General features: G+C 48.1%; 1 protein-coding gene across 3 annotated transcripts; it reads right to left on the reverse strand.

The window, feature by feature from the left end:
- Nucleotides 1–7,534: 7,534 nt before the first annotated feature.
- LOC309346167 (cAMP-dependent protein kinase inhibitor alpha-like) lies at nt 7,535–27,784 on the reverse strand. 3 transcript variants are annotated; one of them, XM_081869901.1, is made up of 3 exons: nt 27,717–27,784; nt 11,186–11,337; nt 7,535–9,361 (listed from the first exon to the last, which is right to left on the reverse strand). In XM_081869901.1, exons 2-3 carry the CDS (start codon nt 11,328–11,330, stop codon nt 9,279–9,281), a joined length of 228 nt encoding a protein of 75 aa, XP_081726027.1. In that variant the 5' UTR covers nt 11,331–11,337; nt 27,717–27,784; the 3' UTR covers nt 7,535–9,278. The 3 variants fall into 3 exon arrangements, with proteins under 3 accessions (XP_081726027.1, XP_081726028.1, XP_081726026.1); XM_081869902.1 differs by lacking the exon at nt 27,717–27,784 and adding an exon at nt 27,479–27,706; XM_081869900.1 differs by lacking the exon at nt 27,717–27,784 and adding an exon at nt 18,368–18,936.
- Between the last annotated feature and the right edge of the window lie 61 nt (nt 27,785–27,845).

Here is a 27,845-nt window from a genome sequence, read left to right on the forward strand (position 1 = left end):
TATATATATTCCAGGCGCGGCCGCCGGCCTCCCTTAAATAGCTCTTGCTTCTGATCACATGGGTGGGAAAGAGCAAATGATGGGCTGTCCGTCATACCCCGCACCCCCACCCCTTGTAAGCGACAAGCCGGGAGATTGGAGCAGCCCGAACGAGCTACCGAGTGCTTTCGAAGCCTTTAGGAACGCCTGCCGGGTGGAGCCGCTTTTGGTGCTGCTGCTGCAAGACAGGCTGGGATTCAACTGGTGTAGCGTCTCGACAAGACAGGCTGGGATTCAACTGGTGTATCCTCTCGGCCATCCCAGCCCCCACACAGACACGGTCCCTGGCAGACTTTGCTGTGGCCTATCACTGGGTTTAGAAGGGGCAGGGGTTGTGCCCAGACTGATAGGATAAAACAGAAGTGGCCACTGCAGCGTTGGGATCTGTGCTTCCTCTTTAATTACTATTGCTATAATTGTCGTTGTATTGTAAGTTTATGCCATCTTTCCTGCTAGGCAGGCCAAATGCAAAAGGGGATGAGGCTGCTCCACCTTAATCGGGGTAAGAAGAGGGAATTTCAGCAGGTGCCTCTTGTATGATAGGCTAATCTCTAGCACTTTTGTATGAGGAGCTGCAGTATGCACTGTTCTCCGTCCAATTTTATTTTCACAACAACCCTGTGAAGTAGGGTGCACTGCGTGTGTGTGTGTGTGTGTGTGTGTGTGTGTTTGAGAGCAGGAGAGGGACTGTCTTGCTAACAGCACCGTCTTAGATATATCTACTCAGAAGCCAGCCCCTCTGAATCAAATGTGGCTTACTCCCAGGTAGGTGAGTACACAGCATGGCAGTCGGAGGGCGTTCTGGACTGTCGCTGTCTTTGGGTGGAATTCATAGCGCAGACCAACCAATTATACTCAGCAAACAGGGAAGGGCTGCAGCTCAATGGCAGAACGTCTGGTTTGCACACAGAAGGTCAGGTGGACCTTCTGCCCGGTGGAGCTGAGAGACACCCCCAGTCTGAAACCTGGAGAGCTGCTGCCAGTCAGTGTGGACAATGTTGAGCTAGATGGACCCTTGATCTGACGCGGCTTCCTGCGTTCCTGTGGCCTGAACGAGGGTCATGGCTGGGTGGGGATTGGAACTCGCAGCATGCTGGCTCTCTCCCTTTGCATGTTGTTGGTTCTTGACCCCACTATCAACATTCCTTCACCCCTTACCCGTGTGTAAATATAGACATATTCTGGTCAACTGAGGACAGCACTTCGTGCCTCTGATCTGTGAAAGAGCATGCCACAATCAACTTGTCGGCTTTGTTTTCTGAAGGTGCTGCAAGCAGTTCTCAAGCGATGTTTGCAAGGAGGTAGGTGGGCCCTTGTTGAAATCCCCAAGCCCCACTCCCTGACTCTCACCTATTGATGGATCAGTGCATCTGGCTGTTAACCAGAAAGTTGGTGGTTTGAGCCCACCCACCCAAAGGTGGAGTCCTGCATTGGGCTAGATGACCATTAGGGTCCCTTCCAACTCTACAATTCTGTGATTCTGTGTTTCTTCTGCCATAGCCTTTGCAACACAGCAGTGGATTAAAGGCCTGCAGATAGGCGTTTTTCAGACATTCAAGTTGATAGGGGTTGGGGCTACATTCATAAGAACAGCCTTTGCCAAGCTGGTGCCCTCCACATGTTCCCATCATCCCCGAGTTTATTAGGGAATGTGTTGTGTTAAAGGGATGGGGAGACAGTCGCGGCAATCTCACCCCCCCCAAAAAACGGTGCTGAATTTGAGGTCCCAAAAAGAGCTGCTTTTCTGTGCATGTGTCCCTATTTGCATCTCCCTTCTGTCCTCCTGAGTCTCTTTAAGAGAGTTTTGACTGAAATACTTAAGGAGGCATCATTTAAAACAGGTATGGTAAAACCCTGACCCATGGGCCTTCTCCTCTCCCCACAACACATAGCTATATTAAGGTCTCCCAAGACCTCTCCAAAATTTAGTTGAATTAATAGTAACCATTAATTATAATTTAGGTTCAATCGTTTTAATTAATATAATAAAATCCCACTCACTCCCCCCCCCCCAGTTCTGCAAAGTGAACCTCCCTGGGCATAAAAAGGTTAGCCACCCCTGATTTAAAATATTGACACCCACTCAGCATTTCCTCATAGGCTTCAATGTGGTCTATATCAACCAGCCACAGGGCATGAGAGGGGTGGACTGGCAGTGGCACTGAATTCCCCAGAATGGGGATGAGGCAAGGTGGCAGTGAGGTCATGGCCAACACGGAGCTGCTTTGACCATTGCCTTGTGCCATCCCAGCAACCACAGCACCACCGATAGGGTACTGCTAGCAGGTGGCACTGTGGTCTAAAGCACTGAACCTCTTGGGCTTGCCGATCAGAAGGTTGGCGGTTCGCATCCCCATGATGGGGTGAGCTCCAGTTGCTCTGTCCCAGCTCATGCCAAGCTAGCTGTTCGAAAGCATGCCAGTGCAAGTAGATAAATAGGTACCACTGTGGCAGGAAGGTAAACGGTGTTTCCATGCACTCTGGTTTTCGTCACGGTGTTCCGTTGTGCCAGAAGCAGTTTAGTCATGCTGGTCACATGACCCAGAAAGCTGTCTATGGACAAATGCCAGATCCCTCAGCCTGAAACGAGATGAGCCCACACCCTATAGTCACCTTTGCCGGAACTCAACCATCCGGGAGTCCTTTACCTTTTACCTTTTTAGTGCTCTGCCATTCATGCAGCATTTCTGCTTCCAACAAAATGAAGCAAAGCACAATGAAAACTGCAATGGTTATAAAAGGAACAAACAACAGTGAAAGCCAAGGGCAGGCAGAAGCATCATAAAACATCATTAAATGCCACATGTGTCAGTACGGGCGGTGGTGGGAACTAACGTAAAAAAAGAAGAAGAAGGATTGTGTAGAACTATAGAAGGACTTTGTATTCTGTTTCTAGATCCATCTCATAGAATTGTAGAATTGGAAGGAACCCCCAGGGTCATCTCGTCGAACCCCCTGCAATGCGGGAATCTCAACAAGAAGTCCCCCATACAATTTGAAACCATACCAGACCCTGTTTAGCTTTGCAGATGTGCTAGAAGATTTATTGATGCACCACTAGGAGGATAGCCTAGACCAGGCATCCCCAAACTCAGCTCTTCAGATGTTTTGGGACTACAATTCCCATCATCCCTGACCACTGGTCCTGTTAGCTAGGAATGATGGGAGTTGTAGTCCCAAAACATCTGGAGGGCCGAGTTTGGGGATGCCTGGCCTAGCTTATGGGTGTGAAACCTCTGGTCCACTGGGAGTCAAATTAGGCCTCTGAGGCCATCACTCTAATAAACGGGGCATGATGCCAGCTGGTGGGCAGGGTTTGATTCTGTGTTGGGAACTGGCACATGTGGCTAAAGCAGCAGAATTTAACCTCTGGCTAATCTGCCAATTCTAGATGAACACTGCTCTCTCTACTGTGCTCAGCTTGATGCCTCTCCCCACTCGGCTGGCTGGAAGCAAAAGAGCACAGGGCCCCTGCACCTTTAATAGTTACAACGGCTAAAATCCCCTTATCTACACAATTCTTAAAGGTGCAGGAGCAACTTGGCCATACACAGAGCCAGCCTTGATTCAGAGTTATTGCTTGTGCATATAGGGACTCTGATGTGCACATATGGATCCCATGAGCTTTGGATTGGTCCGTCTGTGGGAAACTAATTGTTGTCTCTGATGTGACAATCTTCTTTTGGACAGAAGAGTGACGGCGATTATTTATTCAACGGGTTTCGGCAATGCCACCAGACTATTTAGGGCATGTTCCTTTCCCAGCAAGGTCACTCTGTCCTGCTGACCCTGCCAAAGGCTGCTTTCCCAGTGCTGGCTCCCGGCCCACTGCTGGAAAGAGACGCCAGGTGGCCTCAGTCCATATTGCTACCGATTCCTGCACAAGCCATGCTGTCTAGTAGCTGCAGAGCAACATGGCTCCCGAAAGCACTGCCCACCCTGTTCACCTTGGGCCTGGAGTCACCTGACTCAGCACTAAGAGCAGCAACAACGGCTCCTGGATCTGACTTTGATACTGAAATCTGAGTTGTGTTGGGGGGCTAAGTATCGCATGGAATGTGGTCTGTGTTACATTCAATAATGTCAGCTTTCTCAAAATCATGCTTAGAGTTGTCTGCCTCGCCTTAATGTTCTGCAACTTCTGCAATGCACCAGAGACAGGAACGGCCCAAGACATTTTGCCACCTGAGGCAAATCAGAAAATAGTGCACCCACCCTGGGAATCATAGTTTGTTAAGGATATATAATAATAAAAATTTATTATTTGTACCCTGTCCATCTGGCTGGGTTTCCCCAGCCACTCTGGGCGGCTTCCAACAAAGTTTAAAAATACATTAAAATGTCACACATTAAAAACTTCCCTGAACAGAGCTGCCTTCAGATGTCTTCTAAACGTCAGGTAGTTGTTTATCTCTTTGACATCTGATGGGAGGGCGTTCCACAGGGTGGGTGCCACTACTGAAAAGGCCCTCTGCCTGGTTCCCTGTAACCTCACTTCTCGCAGTGAGGAAACTGCCAGAAGGCCCTTGGCGCTGGACCTCAGCGTCCGGGCAGAACGATGCGGGTGGAGATGCTCCTTCAGGTATACAGGACCGAGGACATTTAGGGCTTTAAAGGTCAACACCAACACTTTGAATTGTGCTCGGAAACGTACTGGGAGCCAGTGTTGGTCTTTCAATGAGGATGCTTCATGAGAAGCAGCAAGAGCTCTGAGCGGAGAATGGCACACCCAAGCCAATGGCCAAGGGTGACAAACAGGAAGAGCAGTGCCTGGGGGCTGTGCACTCTGCCACTGGCCTGTATTGGCCTCCGTGGGGAACCCATGACTTGAGGTGACTGAAGACAGCCTGGGGGGGGGGGCGGGTCTGCTGGCCTTAGAGCCCTGCCCAGGAGGGCAGCAACAAGTTCCTCATAGTGCTTCGGCGTGATTTCACCCACTTTTTGGCATGGTGGGCCAAAACTCACAATTCATACTACCCATTTAAAAATCAGATTTTTTTTTTTGTTTTCTTTAACTACCCCAGGTAGTGGCAAGCACTCTCTGCCAGTCTATAAAAACTGAGACCCGCAACACAATGTTGCAGCATGAAGTTCTGCTTTTCAGGGTGACAGCCAGCCATATCTTATTCCATATTCTATTCTGTTCTCCCCTCCCCAGATTTTCCATTCCTCTTCCTCCAACAGCCAGCCAGCATTCTGTGACCACTGAACACACTTCCCCTTATTTATCTTATACCCCCTCCTCCATTATCCCTTGTTCATGAGTTTGGGCTGCATAAGGATTCCTCCTTGAGGAACTGAATTCCCGATTTGTATAGGATTGCTAATTGTGTAGGCTGGTGTTCAACAGGTTCTGATGCCGTTGTGTTCCACAGTGAAGATCACTCTGCAAATTCCAGTTTGTGCAGAGCTCTCCTTCCAAATGCTTTCTTCTGCCTCTTCGGGCATAGTTACTTTTTAACATCCTTGCCCACTTGAACAAAATAATTACACAACACGACCAGCTTGAACCGCAGTTGAAGTGGCTGCTAACAAGGTAATGTTGGGCACTGGAAGGAAGTCAAAGGGCATTTGTACTATAGCCTCTTGCTACCCAAAACTATTTCCTTGCTCAGCACATTGTCCTCTTGGACATTGCTTGACTAAAGTGGTTTGGAGTTGGCCCAAACCTTGGCTGTGGGTGGGAGGAGAGACTGCCGATTATGTTGATCATGCTGTCTGGGGCTGATGGGAGTTGGAGTCCAACTACACCTGGAGACTATTACAGTGGTACCTCGGGTTAAGAACTTAATTCGTTCTGGAGGTCCGTTCTTAACCTGAAACTGTTCTTAACCTGAGGTACCACTTTAGCTAATGGGACCTCCTGCTGCCGCCACACGATTTCTGTTCTCATCCTGAAGCAAAGTTCTTAACCCGAGGTACTATTTCTGGGTTAGCGGAGTCTGTAACCTGAAGCGTCTGTAACCCAAGGTACCACTGTACTGGTTTGGTGAGTGGGAGCCACATGTTGAAAGCAGCTGCAGTTGAAAGCCGCTACTAATCTCCAATGTCCTGTGCTGCAGCGCCACCCTCGTCAAGTCCAGAAAAGGTACTGCAGCTCATCCATTGAAACCAATGGAAGCCTAGTAAAATGCTTTATTCTGAGACAAGCCTCTCATACACCCAGCTTGGTGTAATCTAATTTCAGACAGCATTCTCTCCCAGTCCTATCTGTAAGTGGCAGGGATTAGACCAAGGACCACGCAAAACAGATGCTCCACCACTGAGTTACAACCGTTCCATGGGAATCAGTATGTGTCATGGGCCAGGAGTCAGCTTCACCTGCCGAACAGCAGCCTGAAGGTGGGGGGAGAAGAAGGAGTGGCTCCACCTGCAGCTGATCAGCCTTCAATGATGTGGAGGAGAAGGCACTGACAAGAACTAGTTGGCCCCAGCCTCCTTTCCCTTCAGGCTGCTATTCAGCAGTTTAAGCTGACTTCTGGCTCATGAATGACACTATTGTTCTGTAGAACTATTCCTGCAGGCTTGATGGCTAAGTCTGAGAAACACAGGAACTCTGAGAATGGTAGATGAAATTAATGGACTATGCAGAATTGGACAAAATGACAGGAAGGATTTGAAACCTGCAGGACCAGAGATTTACAGAAGATTGGAAGAAATATATGAACTAGTTGAAGAGCAATTGTAGCCAACAAATTACGCTAGTAGGACTATAAGAAATTTTGTAAGGAGAAATATACGAAGTGTTACAAAGTAGAAAAAGACAGAGATATTGGTTATGAGTTTGAAATGTAATAGGGAAAGTAAGAAATGCATCCTAAGAGATTAGATTGGAACATTTTCAGACAGGACTGATGGAAGTCATAAAATTGAATAAGATGTAAAAGTATGTTTAATTACTGTTGAAAATGGTATGTTAAAAAACTAATATATATGTGAGAAACACAGGAACTCTGCTTTGCCTTGGTAATCTGGCCACATCACTCTCCATCGTCCCTTAAAGGCTGTGCCTGGGCAGGTGGCCTAGGGAGAGTCCCAAGAGGCCTGGAAGGCTAGTTTGACCCCTGGGCCTAGGTACCCCAATCCTTAACTAAATAAAAGCAAAGGTGTTCTTGCATTTCTATCTAGTAAGCTGTAGTTCATTTTGGGCCGTATGCTTTGATGCTTGATCATTCGTGCTTCTCTCATGGCTGGATGATACAGGTAGATGGTTTGTTGGAGCTGTAGAGGGAGGGTTCCTGTAGGATTGGAGCTTGATACTGAGGCTCCTAAGGGGGAGCCATGCCTCCCTCTCCAGCCCCATATCCCTTTCCAGGGCCATTGGAGTCTATCTCTGACACTTCTATGGCATTTAACATGTCACCCACCCTGGAGCTGTCTGAGGCTGGGTGTAGACCTGCCTCCCTAGGGTACTAACGCACAGAGCAGAATAGCTAAAAAAACCTCTGGTTTGAGCTACATTTTGGAATTAAAACCAGAAAGTAATACCAGACAGTTGTTGGAATGGTGGAAGTTTAATGAGCAGTATTAGCACGAACAGATCCTCACTAAACACGAGTGCTTTATAACTCTAGAAACTGGGGCAACCTACTTTTCTACAACATGTCCGTTCCATCTCTGAATTTTTGCATAATCTTTGCAGCGGAGGAAACCAGTCCAATGTTCTTAACAGAGGTGTGTGGGCATGAAAGCTCATCAATGTGGTGGATTTTGGGAACAGGAAGAGGTCTTTTTTTTGGGGGGGGGAAGCCTTTGTCTATATTTCCATTCTATATTTCCATTCTATCCTTTGTCTATGTTTCCACTCCTTTGTGTTTAAGCCATTGTTCTGATGCAATGGGAGGCAGGGTAATTACCTGCCAATTACTGGGATGACAGCTATATCATAATCAGGACCATATGGACTCTGTGCTTTAAATATATATACAACTGGAAATCTTTCTGACCCTCCCTCCTGCAATTGTAATAGTTTCCCAGGCGTTGCCTGGACATTCTTAGGCCTGTCTTTGCTCCAGCACTCAAGGGATAGAGGAAAAAGGAGAGGGAACACCTAACGAAAGTCACACACCCAGACAATCACCTCCTAATTTTAGCAGAATGCCACCCTGGGACCTTCTAAAAGATAGTAGCTGGTGTGTGTGTGTGTGTTGGTCACCTAAGGGAAGATGGTGAGACCCTTCTGCCATTTCTATAATGTGAGCATTGCTTCACAGCCACGAGGACTTGAAACCTGAGTCCTTCCTTGTAAAGAAAGCTGATATTTTCAGAATAAGCTCAACATCAAATTCTACACAGACACCAACCCATATATGCCCGTGAACCAAGTAGTTTCTAAGATGCAACAAGAAAGACATTTTGCCATCTTAATGTTTTGAATTCCAAATTCATCTTCTTGAAGACCAGGTTGGTGACCGAAATTGGTAGTGCCGTTATATTTCTTTCCTTTTTGAGAGGTTGGAGCAATTTTGTTCCTCAAACCACCAAAATTTCCAAAGTATACAGGACATAATTGCACTCTTAGTGGGGGATCAACTGGGATGGTGAATAAGCTGATACCACATCTTGCCCCTTACATTTGTGTGTGAAAAAGAATACTGGATCTGTTGGTGAAAAACGACAACACCAAATCCCAAATCCCAAATAAATACGTCGTTCCCCCAAACATCACAGTGAAGAATGCACTCTCTGAAGAAGAAGAAGGAAAGAACAACTTGGATCCTTTAATAACCTTCAGGATCCTCTAAGGGATAGCAAGTGTACAGTTAGGGAAGGGGGGGTCTATCTCAGGGTCAGAGAACATGCTTTGCATGTCAAAGGTCACAGGTTTAAACCTCAGCATCTCCAGATAGAGCTGAGAAATATGCTCATCCAAAAACCCTGGACAGCTGCTGCCAATCAGTGTTGACAATACTGAGCTGGCTAGAACCAATAGTCTGTGTTGATACAAGGCAGCTTCCTAGGCCCTCTAGGCCTTTCAACAGACCCTCCATTTCCTCTTCTTTCACTCCCCTCAAGTCCCACAGAAAAATATGGTCCCTTCAAGGTTCTGCCCTCATCTTTGTAAAACAGATGGCTGTGGAATCCCTCCAGTCTTACTCTGTCAGTCCATGCCGGGAGATGTAAGACAGCCTTGCTGGGTCATCCCACACAAACACATACACAACTCCAGGCAAACCTCTTCTGATACTGGGAAGTCCTTCCATGTCCTATGTGGCTTCCGATGCCTCCAAGAGGAGGGGTTAAGAGGTATCTTTCAGCTCTGGGCTTTGAGGTACTGGTGGGGGCACCTCTGTGGCTGGCGACTGCATTTCTTGAGACCTGTCTGGGATTGGGGAGGGGAGGTGGAGAGAGGGTCAAGCAAAGAGACAAGATCAGTGAAGGAGCAGCCAGAAAAAAAATGTGCATTTCAATGAAAGATGCAAGGAGGGAACAAGGTTCCATCTTGGCCTGTGATGTTTCTATTCTGCTGCAATTTGGCTCCTGCTAAAACCTGTATTATGCATCTCACCATCTCCTGCAGTGGAAACAGATTTTTAATTACATAATTAATCTCTGTGGAGAATAAGGCTGTAGCTTGATGGTAAGGTCTAGGATACTAGGTTTAGGATGCTGGAAGATTTAGGACAAATAAACAAAAGTACTTCTTCATACTGTACATAGTCAAACTATGGAATTTGCTCTCCCAGGAGGCAATAATGATGTCAGGGATTGGACTCAGGAGGGTGAGACAGGAGGAGGAATGGTGGAGATCACCCACCCCCTTCTTCTGACGCTGTGGGAGAAGAGGAATGCAGCTTTGATTTACAGCAGGAGTTTGAGGAGTCTGAGGGAAGTCCCAACTCAGAGATAGGCGAACAGAAGAGTTGGGCAGTGTTAGAAGAAGGAGAGGTGGGTAGGACTGGGGCAGGGCAGCCAGATGACACATTGTCACTGGAAAGTATTTCTGATCCCCCTTCTCCCAGAACACGACGTTCATTAGGAGTAAGGAACAAAGGACTCAAAGGCATTTGACCACGAGTGGCCACTGTAAGGGAAGGGGTTGTTGATAGGAAGGAGGAAGGGGAAGGAGCCCAGTTTGGAGCAACGCCATAGTTAAGGCTTGAGGCCTACAACTGTGAAAACAAGGATGGAATAAAACTCATTAAAAAGGACTCTCCTTGTTTTCTCTGCTCTTGCTACAACCGGAGGAGGAATAGCTTTCCCAAAGCCTTGGCAAAGCCTTGACAGATGACCACCAACTTGGATGGCGTTAAAACAGGATTAGACAAATTCATGAAGGAGGGGACTAGCAATAGCTACTACCCATGATATCTATGCCCTGCCTCCGCAGTTGTAGGCCCCAATGCTTTTGAATAACAGCTGCTAAAAACCATGGGAGGGGAGAGAGCTCTTGTGCTCATGTTCTGCTCACTGGTTTCCCTCAGGCATCTGGTTGGACACTGTGAGATTAGGATGCTGGACTTGATAAGCCACTGCTTTGATCCAGGAGGCTATTTTTATGTCCTTGCATCCAAGCCGTTTCGTTTGCATGCAAGATGTTGCAGGTTTGGAGATCTCATTACTGAGCAGGTTTTGTCAGGAGTTCGTCCTACACTCGAGTAGGACCCTGGTGAGACACATGCCCGACTGGCATGTTCTCTCCCTTCTGGTCAATCGTTCAGGAGCTTCAAAAGCTTTCTTCAGCCTGAACATCACAGCGACCGATGCCAGCAGACATCGGCACACTTAGGGATCTGCAGAGTCTTCGCAGCTTGCGTAACAGACCTCAGCAACTCAGCATTTTGGCTGATCTACTTTATTTACATATAAACACACATGGAGCACTGCAACATGGCTCCCTCTCTCTCTAGCATCAGACAGCAAAGAGAAAGAACAAAGGACAATAGTCCCACTTCACGGAACACAGTAACACAAACATCCTGTCTCCGTCACTTCCCACTCTGTGGAGTCAAAACATATACCGTCATGTGATAGACAACATTCCCATGACTGCAATCATGGAGCAGAAATTCTAACAGGTTTTGGGTGTACTAGGGCCGTTCAAACCAACAAGTCCAGTATAACAGAGGAAGAATGTTAGGAACAGTTCCATTGGCCAAAGCTACCACTGACATGGGAAGCGTTAGAAAATAAGGCCGATATCTACCTGAGTTTAGAGACATTTCCGCCAGTTTCATAGGCAAGTCAGTGGGAGTGACGCCTGACGGCGAGCCCAGAATGTCCGGCAACGCGTTCCTTCGACCAGTGCGCCCAGATGATGCAAAATCTAACACAGGCTCCACCTCAGTCATACTTCCCCTGAAACGACACACAGGAAGTTCCAAGTTAGGCAAGGGCCCGTATTGGCATGCCTACGAGATAGTAGAAAAAGCTTAAGTGAGCTAGGTTCCCCGCCATGCAGATCTGAACAGCACCACCAGAAGAAGAGGAAGAGTTTGATATCCTGCTTTATCACTACCTGAAGGAGTCTCAAAGCGGCTTACATTCTCCTTTCCCTTCCTCCCCCACAAGAAACACTCTGTGAGGTGAGTGAGGCTGGGAGACTTCAGAGAAGTGTGACTAGCCCAAGGTCACCCAGCAGCTGCATGTGGAGGAGCGGAGAAGCGAACCCGGTCCCCCAGATTACGAGTCCACCGCTCTTAACCACTACACCACACTGGCTCTCATCAGCATTTCCTTGCTCTGGAGATCTGCTCCTGTTAATGGGAAAACTCATCCCAATTGGGTCCAAAAGGCAGGGAGTTTGAAAGCTGCCACCCCCAGAAAGGAACATAGGGAGCTGATTTATACCAGGGCAGCCCCTTTGTCTTTCTGGAAGGTAAACAGCATTTCAGTGCACCCTGAAAGTGGTTTAGTCATTCTGGCCACATGACCCAGAAAGCTGTCTGTGGACAAACGCCAGCTCCCTCGGCCTGAAAGCAAGATGAGTGCCACAACCCCATAGTCGCCTTTGACTGGACTTAACTCTCCAGGGGTCCTTTATCTTTACCTAGCTTGCTGGGGCAGCAGAGCTGCAGTGCTAACTTCCCGGCATGTGGGTTGCAATTGCTTACCGCAGGGGAACCTTTTGGCCCTGCAGATGTTACTGAGCTGCAAGTTCAATCAGGCCCAGCCAGCATGGCCAATGGCCAGGGATGATGGGAATTGAAGTTTGGCAACATCTGGAAGGCCAAAGGTTCCCCACACTTGTGCTACAGCATCCCTAATAGTTGGACCTTTACTGTCTGCATAAAACCCTTCAACAAAGAGCAGTTGCAGAACGCAGCAGATTATTGACTAAGGCACACCGTTGATACTGTGTGACTCCTCTGCTGAAGGAGGTGATCTGGCTGAGAAGATGCTAGCAGGCACAAGTCAAGGTTTTGCTTTTAGCATTTAAAGTCCTTTCCTGCTATATCCCTTCCCAGCAGCTGCACTCCTCAAATGGAGCACTGTTGGGAGTAACAAATGCCCCAGAGGTGTGCTTAGCCTGCACCGGAAACTGGGCTTTTAGTGTTGCAGCTCCAGCTCTCTGGAATCAATTGCCAGCTGAAATCAGACAGGTGCCTATTGTGATGATGTTCAGGCGCAGACTGAAAACAGTTTAGTTTAGGGAATTTCCCCCTGCGGTGTAACCCAGTCATTTACAGAAGATCAATTCGATATATAATATAACTGTTTTGAGAGTCTTTATGGGTGGTTTTTATTGTTTCCAAGTTCGTTGATTTTATCTTATTGTTCTTAGAGCTTTGGCTTATATTCAATTAAGTCCTATGCAGAAGATAAAATGGTTTCTAAGCCGTTCACAACTCTGATCCATAATTAAAACACACAACAACACTGAAACATCTTTAATAAATAAAATATAGGATAAAGCAAAAAGTTAAAAAATAACGATTAAAAAAAGTAAGAAACAGAAAAAAACAATAAATACACAAGTTCAGTTCAGGGGACTGCTTACCCAGATGTGTGTCTTGAGGAGCCGGCACAATGCCAACACTGATGGCGCTCATCATATTTCAGCAGGGAGGGCATTCCACAACACTGGAGCCATCAGGGAAAAGCTCACCTCTGTGTTACCACAGTCATCAGGCCACTGGAGCCAACTCCAGGGGGTTGTGGGTGCTTTGGCACCCACAATATATTTGTGGGTACTGGGCACCCTCCTCCCAAAGTTAATGGGCAAAGTTGAAGCCCTTTGTTGAACCACAATCTTCGGCATGATATGGCACCTATGTATCAGGCTATGGCAAAACTAAGTACGTTCCATTAGCTCAGAGGTTTTCAACCTTTTTGAGCCCATGGCTCTCTTGATGAACTACAGTGGTACCTTGGTTCTCTATCTTAATCCATTCCAGGAGTCCATTTGACTCCTGAAACAGTTCGAAAACCAATTGGCTGCAGGAGCTTCCTACACTCAATTGGAAGTCACAGAAGCCGCATTGGACGTTCGGCTTCCGAAAAATGTTTGCAAACTGGAACACCCACTTCCGGGTTTGCGGCTTTCGGGAGCTGATTTGTTCAGGAGCCAAGCTGTTCCACTGTACATGGAGTTTCTGCGGCACCCCTGTGGGGCTCAGGAGCCCAGTTATGTCTCCTCTTGCCTGCAGAGCTGGCAGCCCCTCACTCCTTTTCAAACACCCTCCCTTGTGGAGTGTTCCCTCAGCCTGCCCCCGGCCTCAAAGAGAGGTGCTTTCCAGAGGCACTATTCACCTGTGGGGCTTATAGCTAGGGATGCTGCACTAAATAGCTGTGCAAGACTTTGGGAGGCAGAGACACAAGAAGACACCAGAGGAGGGAGGGAAAGAAAGAGGGACAGAGGCCAGTGTTGCCCGCGGCACCCCTGACCACCATTCAAGGCACCCCAGGGTGCCATGGCACACTGGCTGAAAAGCACTTTATTAGCTGATTGTTGATGTGCCCCTGGGGGACGCGGGTGGCGCTGTGGGTAAAACCTCAGCACCTAGGACTTGCCGATCGTATGGTCGGCGGTTCGAATCCCTGCAGCGGGGTGAGCTCCCGTCATTCAGTCCCAGCTCCTGCCCACCTAGCAGTTCGAAAGCACTCTTAAGTGCAAGTAGATAAATAGGTACCGCTTTATAGCGGGAAGGTAAACAGCGTTTCCGTGTGCTGCGCTGGTGCAGGCTCGCCAGAGCAGCTTCGTCACGCTGGCCACGTGACCTGGAAGTGTCTCCGGACAGCGCTGGCCCCCGGCCTCTTAAGCGAGATGGGCGCGCAACCCTAGAGTCGGACACGACTGGCCCGTATGGGCAGGGGTACCTTTACCTTTACCTGATGTGCCCCTGACTTGAGCTGACCTGGGATCCATCACCACCATTTCTCTTGTGGGCCCCAAGCCTCAGCAGAACAGGATAAATGGAGTCACCTGACCAAAATTACCCAGCATGCTCTTCTGATCTTCCATAGCATCCACACATCATGAGCTTGCTCTACAACATTGTTCTCTAGTAAACCTCTTGGCTGGAAATGCTCACCCTGGTGAAACAGTGACATCTCCCCCCCCCCCACAAAAAAGATGACTATTCAGCTTTTCTCCCCCAAACCATTGGACTCATGAACTGGAGTGCACTCTGTAAAACTGGAGGAATCCCATGTGCTTCGTGACTCTTAAGGTCAGCACATACACAGACACTCATTACGTTTCATGGCGAGCAAATGAGCCATCACAGATGAGTTGCCACTGTTGAAATTTGCACCTCAAACACAAGGCTTTCTAATGGAGGAGATAACTCTCAGCCAAACGTGAGAACTGTCAAAATATTGACTAATCAAGGTGACAAAAGTTCAACTGGTATCCAGGCGTGTGTGACTCAGCTCTTAGAGCCAATTTAAGCTTTAAAGAGGCCATGTAGCATATGCTCCTACTGATCCTGTTTGCAAGGGATGGCTCCTGTTATTGTTATTCTTAGTAGATTTACTTTTTCTCTACTTTGCCTTTTCTGGGGTTTTTTTTTGGGGGGGGGATTGGGAATGCCATAATCATACACACACACACACACACACACACACACACACAGTGTGTGTGTGTGTGTGTACATAATCTATATATAAAATCTATATCAATATCTATATCTATATATGAGAATTCTTCATGTTTCAGCCCCGATGCCTCAAATTTCTAAAAGAATAAACTATGATTTTATAATTTTAACCAATTTTATCTTTACTGTATTGTTGAGTTTGATGGACACCACTTAAGAGACAATTGTGATTACGTTGCACATGCAAGGCCTAAATAAATAAATAGGCATGGGGGAACCTGTGTTCCTCTACATGTCTCTCCTTCCTCTCTGACAACATCAGATCTCTCCTAGTAGAGCAACCTAACTCTGAGTGATCATTATTTGGCCTGATTTGGTGTGCATTTCCACCAAATTTGGCGCAAAGCTCTCATTTATAGCCTACTTTTCTTCCAGGCAGCTCAAGGTGGCATGCATGTCTCTGCCCCTCCCCATTTCTCTCCCCCCTCTCCAGCAACTGTGTTAGGTTAGGCTGAGAAGCAGTGACTGGTCCAAAGTTGCCCAGTGAGCTTCATTGTGGAATGTGAATTTTAACCCTGGTCTCCCAGGTTCTAGCCAAACGCTCCAACCACTACACCCCACTGACTCTTACATTTGCCAGTAGCAATACAATTGCCAACGTCGTGCTTTCCTTTCATCCTCCCTCTCCCCATAACTTCATGTCCAGGCAGCAAATGTTGCTGCATGTGTTTTGACCTACAGCTGTTATCAGAACAAGTATAAACAGATCCAAATATTCTATATACCGGCTTTCCCCATCCTGATGCTGCCCCCCCCCACAATAGTTTAGAAAATTCCCATCTGCCCAAACCAGCATGACTTGTGTAGCCAAAACAGCACCATCCACACCCACAAAATTACATATCAACAGGCTTGGGGAAAACCCAAGGTTTTCAGAAGGACAAAAAAAATCCTTAGAGAAAAGAAATCAAAGAGGAGAAACCTCCCACCACCCCACAAATGGGGTCACTGAATGCTGGCTGATACACACACACGGCTGCTCCCCCTGCTCGTTTTACTTGCCAATCCTACCTACCTGTCAACTTCTTTGCCAACCACACATGGCCACCCCCTCTTTCCTTTGCACCTAACCAAACCACTCTCCACCTGCACTGCTTCTTCACATGCCTGCCTGCCATCATGTTGCAGTTGGTTTGGCCACCTTTTGGCAGATGCACAAACTGCAGCGTGATGACCACATTACGTTTTTATCTATATACGAAGATATATATGTGTGTGCCCACACAAACATTTACCTGGATATTGGTGCTACAAGAGTGCACCTGTTTTCCACTGTTGAAACAACGGGGGACACACACACACAAGATGGTGCAACCTCCTATGCAATTTAAACACCTCAGAAACATATTGAGGAACTATATTTTTGGAAGTAGCTCAGTGCCCTGAATTTGGAAAGCTAAAGTGTCATGAAGGAGAAGCTAGAAATCTTATCTGCGCTCCAAAGTAGAGCGGTCATAAATTCAGAGGTGGCTTGTTTAATTGGCTCTCTTGGTTTAATGAGGATTAGTAGCAGGGGAGGAGAAGAATTCCTTTTCACAGCATGCAGCACAGGGATGCTGCTAGACCAGGAGTTGCTATCCTTTTAGGACCCACGGGCAAATTTGCAAAGCAGACAAACTATAGTCAACATGTGAGCTGTGGTTCAGTGGTAGAGCACCTGCTTTGCATGCAGAAGGTAACAGGTTTGATCCACAGCATCTCCAGGAAGGATTGGGAGAGACCTCTGCCTGAAACCCTGAACAGTCGCTGTTAGTTGCTATAGACAGAGTTAGATGGACTAGTGGTCCGACTCAGTGTAAAGCACATCCTATGTTCCTATCTTCTGTGCACCATATACACACCTCAACCAAACACACACCGCTCCCACTCCCTATTTTATTGGCTACTAATTTCAGTGGGGAGAGGTGGCCCTGTGGGCACCATGAAAGGCCTCTCTGGGTGTATGGGCGCCCATAGAAACCACATTGGCTCCCCCCTGTGCTAGTTCCCACTGTTGAAACTAGAGTTTGCTCTGGAAAATTTCAGGCTGAAAATCTGGAGAGAGAGAGAGAGAGAGAGAGAGAGAGGATAAAGTTTGTGGGACTTCATTTGGGCAGATGTAGGACACTGATGGGCGACTGGGTTTGTGAAACGTGGGATTCTGATGCCAACCAGTGGGTGGATCTGGGTACTGGATCACATGAGCCTAAATGAGGTACTGAGAAAGACTGTGTGTGTGAAATAGGATTAAAATGAGATGATGCTATTGCTTGGTGCAGTTGCCTGTTCAGGAACATAGGAAACTGCCTTGTACAGAGTCAGACCATTGCTTAGCATTGCCTCTACTGACTGGAAGCGGTTCTCCAGGATTTCAGGTAGGGTTCTAGCCCTACCTGGAATTGCCAGTGACTGCACCTGGGACCGAATGCATGCAAAGCAGATGTTCTTCCACCGGACGATGGTCTTTTCCATTTACATGAATGCTGGAAAATAGCAGGGACTTTGTGTCAAAATTATGCCACCCAATTCCATCTTCAGCTCTGATACCACAATCCCCTCTCTTTGCTCACCTCAACTTTCTAGCCTGATGTTGCAAGGAAGCACCTAATCACAGGAGACCTTCAGAAGCCAGTTTCCGAGGCTTCGCGTGATCAAAGCACCTGGGAAGACATGTTTCTCTACCAAATACATATGTAGGGAAGGCTCTCCGATTGCTTCACCGACACACCCCAAACTCGCCAAGCCGATATCACAATCCACAACCACTGTGACTCCACTATGTGACTTGTGCAAATAGACAACAACTATAGTAAAGAGCCATCTGCTCATATGCTTCGCGAGGTTTCAGCTCGGCTCCTCCTTTTATCACCACCACCACAATGAGAATGTCAGTCATTCCACTTGGAGTATTTGTCACACACAAAAACCCTGCTAATGCACACATGGCTTCAAAGATGGAAATGACAAGTGAAGAATTTTTTGCTTTTTAGAAAGTTTATTTTCTTTGCATTGCACACCCATAGTTGGCCACGGAAGCCAATTCTCTCTCTCTCTCTCTCTCCACACACACACACACACACACACACACACACACATTCTTCTTCTTCTTTAACTGCCAATTATCTGGATTATCTGGATGGATAAATAATGCACTGATCCATATATACATCCAGAATAGTAGAACCCATCGTAAGCCACCTGTAACACCTCCCCCCATTCCCTCCCAGATCCCTCCCTTTTTCTCTTTTCCTCCACAAACCATCCAGCCACCTCCACATCAAGGGCACAAAGCAGCCAGGCATGCTTACCAGATGGACTGCTAAGAAATGGAGAGCCGGTTCTGCCGCTGTGGTGGTCTCCGGTGAGATCGGGGTGAGAACAGAATCTGCCTGTGGAAAGGGGTTTCACTGTGCCCAGACAGTCTCCATGGCCAACAAAAGCATCTCTCCGTGTGTGTGTGTCTCTCTCTCCCTCTCTCTCCTTGGCTGAACCGCTCTCACGATGCTCTGGGTATCAGCAGACTGCTAGCTGCCTGATTTGCCTGCCGGATCTACCAACCACTTCGAAGGGGGAGACCTGGTTACATTTCAGCTTTCCCCCCTGGCTAACCAGGCCTAGCAGTGCTCCATTTTCTTTCTCTTCTGCACTGTTTAGGATCAGGGAAAGCAGGGCTTCTGCTTCTCCCACACACCCTGTATAAATCCCCTCTCTCCGTGTCCCCCCCCCCTTCTGCCTTCCTCCTGCTTTCCTGCCTCCCAGCTGGCACAACACTTGGTGCCTGCCTTTCTACACATGGCTATTTTGGAGCTGCCAGGGATGTGGATTAGCTTGTCTCTGGCAGTTTTTTTTAACCCAATGGCAGCAGCCATACCTCTTTTCCAAGGTTTTTGACAGGCTATGATGGTGTGTGTGGCTAGTGATGATTTGTTGCTCCTTAAGCTGTCTGTTACTGTCTTTATTGCTGGGGAGGGCTGCTGTGTCTGTAGATTTTTGTTCAAGTAATGGTGGTAGTAGTACTAGTAACAACAACAACAAATTTGATGACCTGTTGCTCAGGAATTGAAGTAGAAAATCACAGAATCATAGAGATGTAGAGTTGTAAAGTACCCCGCGGGTCATCTAGTCCAATGCCCTACAATGCAAGGAAGGATGAAGAGATATTATCACCATCTTCATCACCACCATCATCATCACCACTATTTCCCAGTTATTTTCACAGAGAAGCTGGATGGCAAATCTACTGCTGTGCATCTTTGCTCCTTTCAATGGGAGCAGCCAAAGTTATTATGTTTTTAGATCTGCTGTACGCTGCCCAGAGTGGCTGGGGAAACCCAGCCAGATGGGCAGGGTATAAATAATAATATTATTAACAGTCACGACTTCCCCCACAGACTTATGGGAGCTATAGTTTGTTAAGGCTGCTGAGAGTCATTAAAAGGTAAAGGGACCCCTGACCATTAGGTCCAGTCGCGGACGACTGGGGTTGCGGTGCTCAAGGGAACCGTCGTACAGCTTCTGGGTCATGTGGCCAGCACGACTAAGCCACTTCTGGTGAACCACAGCAGCGCACAGAAACACTGTTTACCTTCCCGCCGGAGCGGTACTTATTTATCTACTTGCACTTTGATGTGCTTTCGAACTCCTAGGTTGGCAGGAGCAGGGACCGAGCAACAGGAGCTCACCCCGTCGTGGGTATTCGAACCGCCAACCTTCTGATCGGCAAGCCCTAGGCTCTGTGGTTTAACCCACAGCGCCACCCGCGTCCCTGCTGAGAGTTGTTAGGAGGCCCCTACTCCCCCCACAGAGCTACAATTTGCAGAGTTCCCTGGGAAGAGGGATTGATTGTTATGCCACTCTGAATATTTTAGCTGTGGGAAGAGAATTTGGGAGTCTCCTAACAAGTCTCGGCACGCTTAACAAACTAGAGTTCCTATAAGGCTTTGGGAGAAGTCATGCCTACTTAAACTGGTATGGTGCTGCTTTAACTGTGCAGTGTGAATGGGGCTGTCTGATGTGTATTGGGGAGATGTTCTAAGGGGTAAGTGTCACTGTGTGAAAGTGCTGATTCCTACATCATACGGAACGGACCTCCTGATGAGATGGTATCTGCAGGAGGCCCTTTCCAGCAGAGCATAGTGATTGGTTGAGTGTATAATGATGAGTGAGATCATCTTTTAGGTATCCCGTTCCAAAGCTGTATAGGGCTTTGTACACCAGTACACTTTGAACTTAGCCTGGTAGCTAACTGGTAGCCACTTGAACCTTTCTCCCATGCTAGCACATCATCTCCCAATACATCTGAGGGCTGCCGGCAGGCTTGCAGCTCTGCCCACCCAACTGCTCCCTATTCGTCTGTCAAATGGCAGCCCTGGTTTTCACTCTAAGGCTCAAGGTTTCAGGGCCCCAGGGCCGCAAGTGTAAATCTGAATCTAGACCCTGTCCAGCAGCTACGGACCTTCTGAACTGGAGACCCCTCCACAAGGATCCCAAGGGCCTCCTGTGCTACTGAGTCTGTGCACAACTGAAGAGTGAGCAGAGATGTGACAAGAGTCAAGCCAGAGGACCACCCCTTCAAGTATCTGCTATCTGCATTCTTCAGCAATAGGGCAGAGCCTGGGAAAGGTAACCAAGCTGGGGAACTATGCAAGAACCCAGCTCTTGTTGGAAGAAGTTGCCTCTTTCATGGGACCTGTCCAGGGTACTGAAGCTGTCTCTGACCACTCTTGTTTCCAGAGTCTGGTTCTTGACCAGTTGCTACTCTGTCTCTGCTTGTTGGTCCATTGTCCCTGCTGGGCGCTCTACCTTGCTTCCTCCAGACTCTGTCAGAGTCAAGACAGGACCCACTTTGCCCCTCCCCCTTTTCTCTCTCCTCATTGTCATTTTGTTGTATTTAGGTTTTTGTAGGGGTTGTTTTATGAGAAGAGAGAGAGAAAACCCTAAAACTGGGATGCAATCAATCTTAGATGATTGTTTGCATTTATGTGTGTATCTCTTTATGGCCCCCAGACAACCAAATGAAGACCTAGTAGTAAAGTAGGAAAAGTCTTAAAGGGGACAAAAAGATAGTTCATCTCTTGTGGTTTTCTAACTAAATGCTCTCCTTTGCACTGCCAGAGTCCATGGCTGCTGAAACAGGCTAAGCCTTTTCAACCAGAAGTTTCTTCCAGTAGGTGGTCGAGCAAATCACCCAGACTGAGCTGCAGCCTTATTTAAGGCTCAGCCTGAGGTTACATGTTGCTGAAGCAACATTCTAAAATAGCTTCGGTTTGTGTGTCATGTGGAATGGTCAGTCCTGGCTGCACCATGTCTTGCCTAGGATCTTCAGTCTTCTAGCTGCCTGGAGCAGAACACTAATAAGGAATCCAACGCTGGAACTGGGAGACTCAGGTTCCTCAATTACTGGTGAGGCAGTGGAGCTGTCCAGCAGGACTAGGTGCAATCTCCAGGACAAGGCTATTAAGAGCTGTCCAGCCAGGATGCTAGTATGAGGCCAGAGAGAGACAATGGTCAGAAAAGGCCTTGTTCCTGCAAGATCTAAGCCAAAATAAAAGGAGTACATAGCTGGTCCTATAGCCCCATCCCTTCTGGGTTCACTTTTAGGCTGTTCCTTTTCACAGTTAAAAGCCTTTCCTAGTGCCAACAACAGAAGGCCCCATCCTGTGTGGTAGAAACGCCATCATCTAATGCTTGCTTCTGGTCAGGCTTGTTGAGGTTGATGTTCCTTAGAAGGTGGTCTTGTAAGGTCCTGTATTGAAATGGCTGCAATCCTTTGTGGGCAACCTTCCAAGGGCCACATGCCTGTGGGGGGACAGATGTGCCCCTTATCTTTGTTCAGGAGTCCAGCCATTCAGAATTAGAGGCTTCTGTACACACATCCCAGCACACAGGGTCTTTTGTACAGTTCAAGGGCATGTGCCAGCCAGGCTAAAGAACTGGAGGAGGCTGTGGATCAGGGCTGGTAGGAGAAAAGGCACAGTCTGCGGAGAGACCTGAGGGTCAGATAGAAAGGCCTGGAGGGCCATTTATGGTATTGGATATAAGGTTCCCTGCATTAAGAAAATACCATTTTTAAAAATACTGGATGTCAATGCAGCTTGAGCATTATGGAGGTTTATCTGTTGTAGTACTTTTCAGCTTGTTAGTCTTTTGGTCTATTGCAGGAGTACGGAAGCTGTGGCACTCCAGATGACTCCAATTCCCATCAGTCCCAGCCAACCTAATCAGCAGCCAGGGATGATGGGAGTTGTAGTGCAACATGACCTAGAGGGCCATGTGGTCCCAAGCCTGGTCTGTTGCTTCAGTGGTGGAATTGTGCTATTTCTTTCCTTGGTCTCTCTGTTCTTGCATTTTTAAGTGTTAGTTCACACCAGCTATATATAGTATTGACAGTGGTAGGAGCTGTGGCATGTATTTTAATTATTATAAAAATGAGAACATTGAAAACAGAAAACAAACACAACTTCAGATGCATCCCAATGGATTCACTTTTCCAAATAGGATTTAATCCTTCTCCGTCCCTGGAATCTGATGGCAGTGCCATTTCTTACTACTCTTCCTGCCCTTCCTAAAAAGATCATTTCAGGTTTATAGGCAGAGGTTGGACAGCCATCTGTCATAGATGCTTTAGCTGGGATTCCTGCATTGCAGGGGGCTGGACTTAGGTGACTCTGGAGGCCCCTTCCAACTCTACAATTCTATGATTAACTCAAGGTGGCATGCATGGTACCATCTGTGCATGGTCTTCTCACAGCAACCCTGTTAAGTAGGCTAAGCTAAGATGTAAGGATAGTGTCAGGGACTGACTGGACAGTGAGCAGTGGTGGCTGGATACTGATGTGTGGGCACTGAGAGAAATGGGGTTGAAGACTGTCTTGGAAGATGAAGGGATCAGTGATCTGTAACTGCAAGAAGACGAGTCAGAGGCAGGAGAAGCTGCAAGACTGGGGAGAACAGGTGCAGGAGGGAGAGGGAGGGAGGGAGGGAGAGGGAGAGGGAGAGGGAGAGGGAGAGGGAGAGGGAGAGGGAGAGGGAGAGGGAGAGGGAGAGGGAGAGGGAGAGGGAGAGGGAGAGGTCAGGCTGTTGCAGGGTCAAGGGCTTTGACACCTTCTCCTTCTGCCCCTGCCTCCCAGGACCAGGCAAGGATGGAAGAGAGAGGATAAGAAGCAGGTTACACACAGACAGTGTCTTCACCTACTCGTGTGTAGCCTGGGTGGGGGAGATACGTAAGCTGAGTTCAGGGGCAGGGACTCTCTGTTGCAGCAACTGCCTCATCAAGTTCTCATCTATGGGTAGCTGAGGGACATTGGATTGGTGGAGATGCCTTTCCATAATTTACACAAGTATACTTCTGTCAATGAATAGTTAATTCCTCCCTCTGGACATTCCTTGCCTGACAACGCTGTGACACACAGGCCAGATATACAGTGACCTTAGGTGCCAAATGGGAATCTAAACCTAGGTCTCTGTAGTCCATGCCTCAAGGCTAGATCACAGTAGCTCTCCCACTGGTAATCACAGGGAGCAGCCTAAGACCTGGAGAGCATTCTTTTTTTCTCGATGATTGCAATAGTGGGGTTCAGTTTGAGCAGTTGTGGTTGGTGCCCTTTGAGACTCGTAGGGCAAAAGGCAGAAAGACCAACAGTAGGGGGAGTCAGAGCCAACGACAGGCAGTACCAGCCAATCCTAGTACTTTCAGCTGTTTTATTTATTTAGGCAATGCACATGCCACTTAATCACAATTATCTCTAAGCAGTTGGCATCAAAGTCAGCCATACAACGAGGATAAAACCAGGCAAAAGCCATATAAAATCTGATCTAAACTGTGCAAACTGAGTAGGGTAACAGGATGGGGGCTTGCTGGAGCTCTCTTTCTGCACAACGTCCACCCCCCCATCTGCCAGCACCCACCACCCACAGATCTAGCCATGAAATTATGTGGCGCGCTGCCCTCTTTTCCAGCACAGAGGAGGTGCCAATTCGCAGGCGAAGCTCCAGCGAAGTTCCCATCTGTAATCAGAGGCTGCTTTCACTCTCTCTCCTGCTCCCTCCCCCAGCCCTGCTCAGTCCAAAGGATTTACTTAAAGCTCCTGGTTATTTTTCATCCCTAACTGCTGTTACACTGACATCCTTAGATGCTCTGCTGGCTCCAGGCAACTCGCTAACCCCTTTCACAGGGATCTAAATATAGACCCCAGCAGCTAAGCAGAATTCACTTAGCAGCTTGGCTGTTTGGGGGCTGTGTTGGATCAACACTGGAACAATCTCCCTTTGGGACGTGATGGGAGGTGGCGGCGGGGGAAAAACTCTGTGCAGGAGGCGAGATGAGGACCACCACCAGAGTCAATGGCATCCCTTTTCTATGCTTTTGTTTTACATCTCACATTGACTTAAACTCTCACTTTTCTCTCTCGGCCTACCCGGCCTGAGATTCTGCCTTTCATTTGGTTACTGCCAGATCTATTCCAGTTCAGTGCTGTAAGCCTTCCTCTTTGTCACAACACACTGGGCGGGGGAGGGATGCAATAAAAAGTACCATAAACGCCTAATCCCATGGCTCTGCAACCAGCGTAGTGCAGTGGCAGTTGGTGCCTATTGTGGCTGGTAGGGCAGAAGGCAAAGAGGTCAACAGTAGGTGGAGTCAGAGCCAACGACGGGCAGAGCCAACCAATCCTAGTCTCCTGCCTATCCTCTTCCATGCTGCGTTATGGAAGATCAGCACTGAATCATAGATTGTAGAGTGGGGAGGGACCCCTAGTCCAACTCCCTATACAGTCATACCTCTTGTTGTGTTTGCTTCACGTTGCAGCTTTTCATGTTGTGAATGGCACCCTGGAACGGATCGTGTCCGCAACTAGAGGTGCCACTGTAATGCAGGAATATGCAGCTGTCCCATATGGGTATTGAACCGGCAACCTTGGCATTGTCAGCACCATGCTCTAACCAACTGAGCTAACCGCTGAGAACATGAAAACATAAAAACAGCCTGCTGGATCAGGCTAATGGTCCACCTGTTCCAGCATCCTGTTCTCACAGTGGACAACCTATGGGAAGCACATAAGCAGGGCCTGAGCTCACTGGCGGAGGAAGAGGGGGGGCGGGGTGAGCACACTGCCCCAGGCAGCGCGATCCTGGTGGGGTGCCATCGCAGCTGCCCCCCACCTGTGCTGGGAAGCCCCCAGGATGCACACCACACCCCCAGGACACGCACCACACCCCCGGGACACACGCCAGCCACAAAAATCTCCAAATGGGTCTGAACTTCAATGTCTAAAACTCCTGGTAGAGGACAAGGATCCAGAGATCACGCTAAAGGTGGCCAAATTCTGTGCGACTGCCATAAAACGTAGGGAACCAAAATGATTAAGGTTTTAAATGACAATTTTAAGTTATATTTTAGTGATCCAGATTTTATATATATTTTTAACTGCTATATCTGCATTGTCTATGTTATACCCAATTGCAATTCAATGTATTCCTGTTGTGTTTTACGATTTTCCTGATATTGTAAGTGAGCTGGAACTGGTCTGTGACCGTAATAATAAAATTCATTCCTATGTATTCATTCACGCCAGCCATGCCCCCTCCTGCTCTCCACCCCCCACCCCCGGTGCCAGAGCATGAAGCTCTGCTACTGCCTGAGTTCAACAGCACTCTGCCCACCTGTGATTCTCAGCAATTGGTATTAAGCGTCATGCTGCCTCTTACAGTGGAGGTGGAATATGGCCATAGCAGCAAGTAACCATTGATAGCCTTATCCTCATTGAATTGTCTAGTGCTCTTTTAAAGTGATCCAAGTTGGTGGCCGTCGCTGCTTCCCGTGGGAGTGAGTGCCATCATTTAACTATGCTCTGCAGAAGGTACTTGATTTTGTCTGTCCTGCATCTTCCAGCGTTCAGCTCCCTTGGATGTCCATGAAGTCTAGTGTTATTCGAGGAGTATAAAACTTTTCTCTAGCTGTGTTCTCCATGCCATGCCATATACAGGCTGAACAGAAGATGGAAGGGCTCACGGCATCAACTCTCCTAGCGGTCTTGCTCCCCACTGCAAGCCATATCTTTGGATCCAGCACAGAAAGCAAGTCATGCTCCTCGGTCTCTTCCCAGTTCAGGACAAGACTGGCCACAGGTCTATTGTTCTCTACTTCCTGCCCCCTTTAGCCCACCTTCCTGGAGCACCTCTAGCTTGTACTTTCTGTGGCAACCATCCCCTGTACTCATGCAAAGGGATACTTAACACTTGGCTAGAGACTGGATTGATCACTTATCTCCCTCCCTCTCTCCAGAATCTCATCCTATGGATACAAAACCACAGGCTTGGAGAGGACCTCAAATACGGCCTCCAGATCAGCGTACTGATCAACTGACAACGTGCCTCCTGTTAGCTGGGCTTTTAGAGTTTTCTGAAAGGGTTAAAAAAAGAGGGAGGAAACATATTTATAAAAAACTGCAGAGAGGAGAAGTGCCACGTAAGAAGAAGTGGTACAGTGGTACCTCGGGTTAAGTACTTAATTCGTTCCGGAGGTCCGTTCTTAACCTGAAACTGTTCTTAACTTGAAGCACCACTTTAGCTAATGGGGCCTCCTGCCGCCACTGTGCCGCCGGAGCACGATTTCTGTTCTCACCCTGAAACAAAGTTCTTAACCTGAGGTACTATTTCTGGGTTAGTGGAGTCTGTAACCTGAAGCGTATGTAACCCGAAGTACCACTGTACTTTTGAACAAATACCTGCACCCTCAACTTATGTGGGCATTATTCAAAACCCAAAGGAAGCACGCTGTTCTCTTTGAAACTTTTCTCTCTTCCCATATGCAGATTTTATTCATGTCTGTGCAGGAAGGGCTGTGGCTTAATAGTAAGTTATCAGCTCCCAGATTCAGTCTTCTGCATCTGCAGGTGGGGCTGGGAACGTCCTCTGCCTGAAACCCCAGAAAGCCTCTGCCAGCCAGTGTCGGCAATGCTGAGCTGGATGAATGAATGGCATGACTCGGTATAAGGCCATGGGTACAGTTAGGATTCGTATTGCAGGGGGGTGGGGGTGGGGCAGGACACCCACCTGTCACCGTCCAGATTCAGCATGAAATGTCTCAACAACAGTTGTTTTAAATGGCTTTCTTTTGACCCCAAGAAAAGCCTGTCAAAAATCTTTCTACAATTTCTACTCTCAGTTAAGTATTTTTTATTTATTTACTTGATGCCCACACCCATATGGTTCCTATGTTCTTCGGTTATTAAAAATATGTGTGTGTCTATACAGAGACTTTATCTATACCAGTTCTTAAGATAACCATGCAATAAAATAAAATCCATCGATGCAGCCTCGTCACTGTGGACTTCTTGAATCAAGGGGTCAGCCCTAGAAGGAATAAGGGAAAAGACCTCGCCGGGTGTTGGCTGTTGGGCTGCACGTGGCTGGGCGCTTACCCCGCTGCAGGGGGCCAAGCGGCACACTTTGCAAGATGACGTCATACGGATCCAGCCACCTCGGCCCCAAGGCGACAGCAATGACGTCACCACCCCAGCTGAGTGGGGCCAGCTGCTCCTGCAGGGCTGGGCAGATCCCTATTCCGAGCATTGTGAGGAATCACCCCGTGCGCAGCGCAGCGCTGCTGCTCCAAAGGCCGGCAGCCTCTTCCCCGTCCGCCCCGGCGCTTCAACGCACCTGCCGCGACTGCGAGGCTCCTCCTGCCGCCCGGCGTCTGGCGCGTCCCAGGTGCGCTCGACGGCGACTGCCAAGCCCCGCCCCGCCGACTCAAGAGGGAGGGGGCGCGGCTACGGCCAGGCGTTCCCG

The sequence above is a fragment of the Podarcis erhardii genome, assembly GCF_964252035.2.
Source record: "Podarcis erhardii genome assembly, chromosome: 7".
Classification (NCBI taxonomy): Eukaryota; Metazoa; Chordata; class Lepidosauria; order Squamata; family Lacertidae; genus Podarcis; species Podarcis erhardii.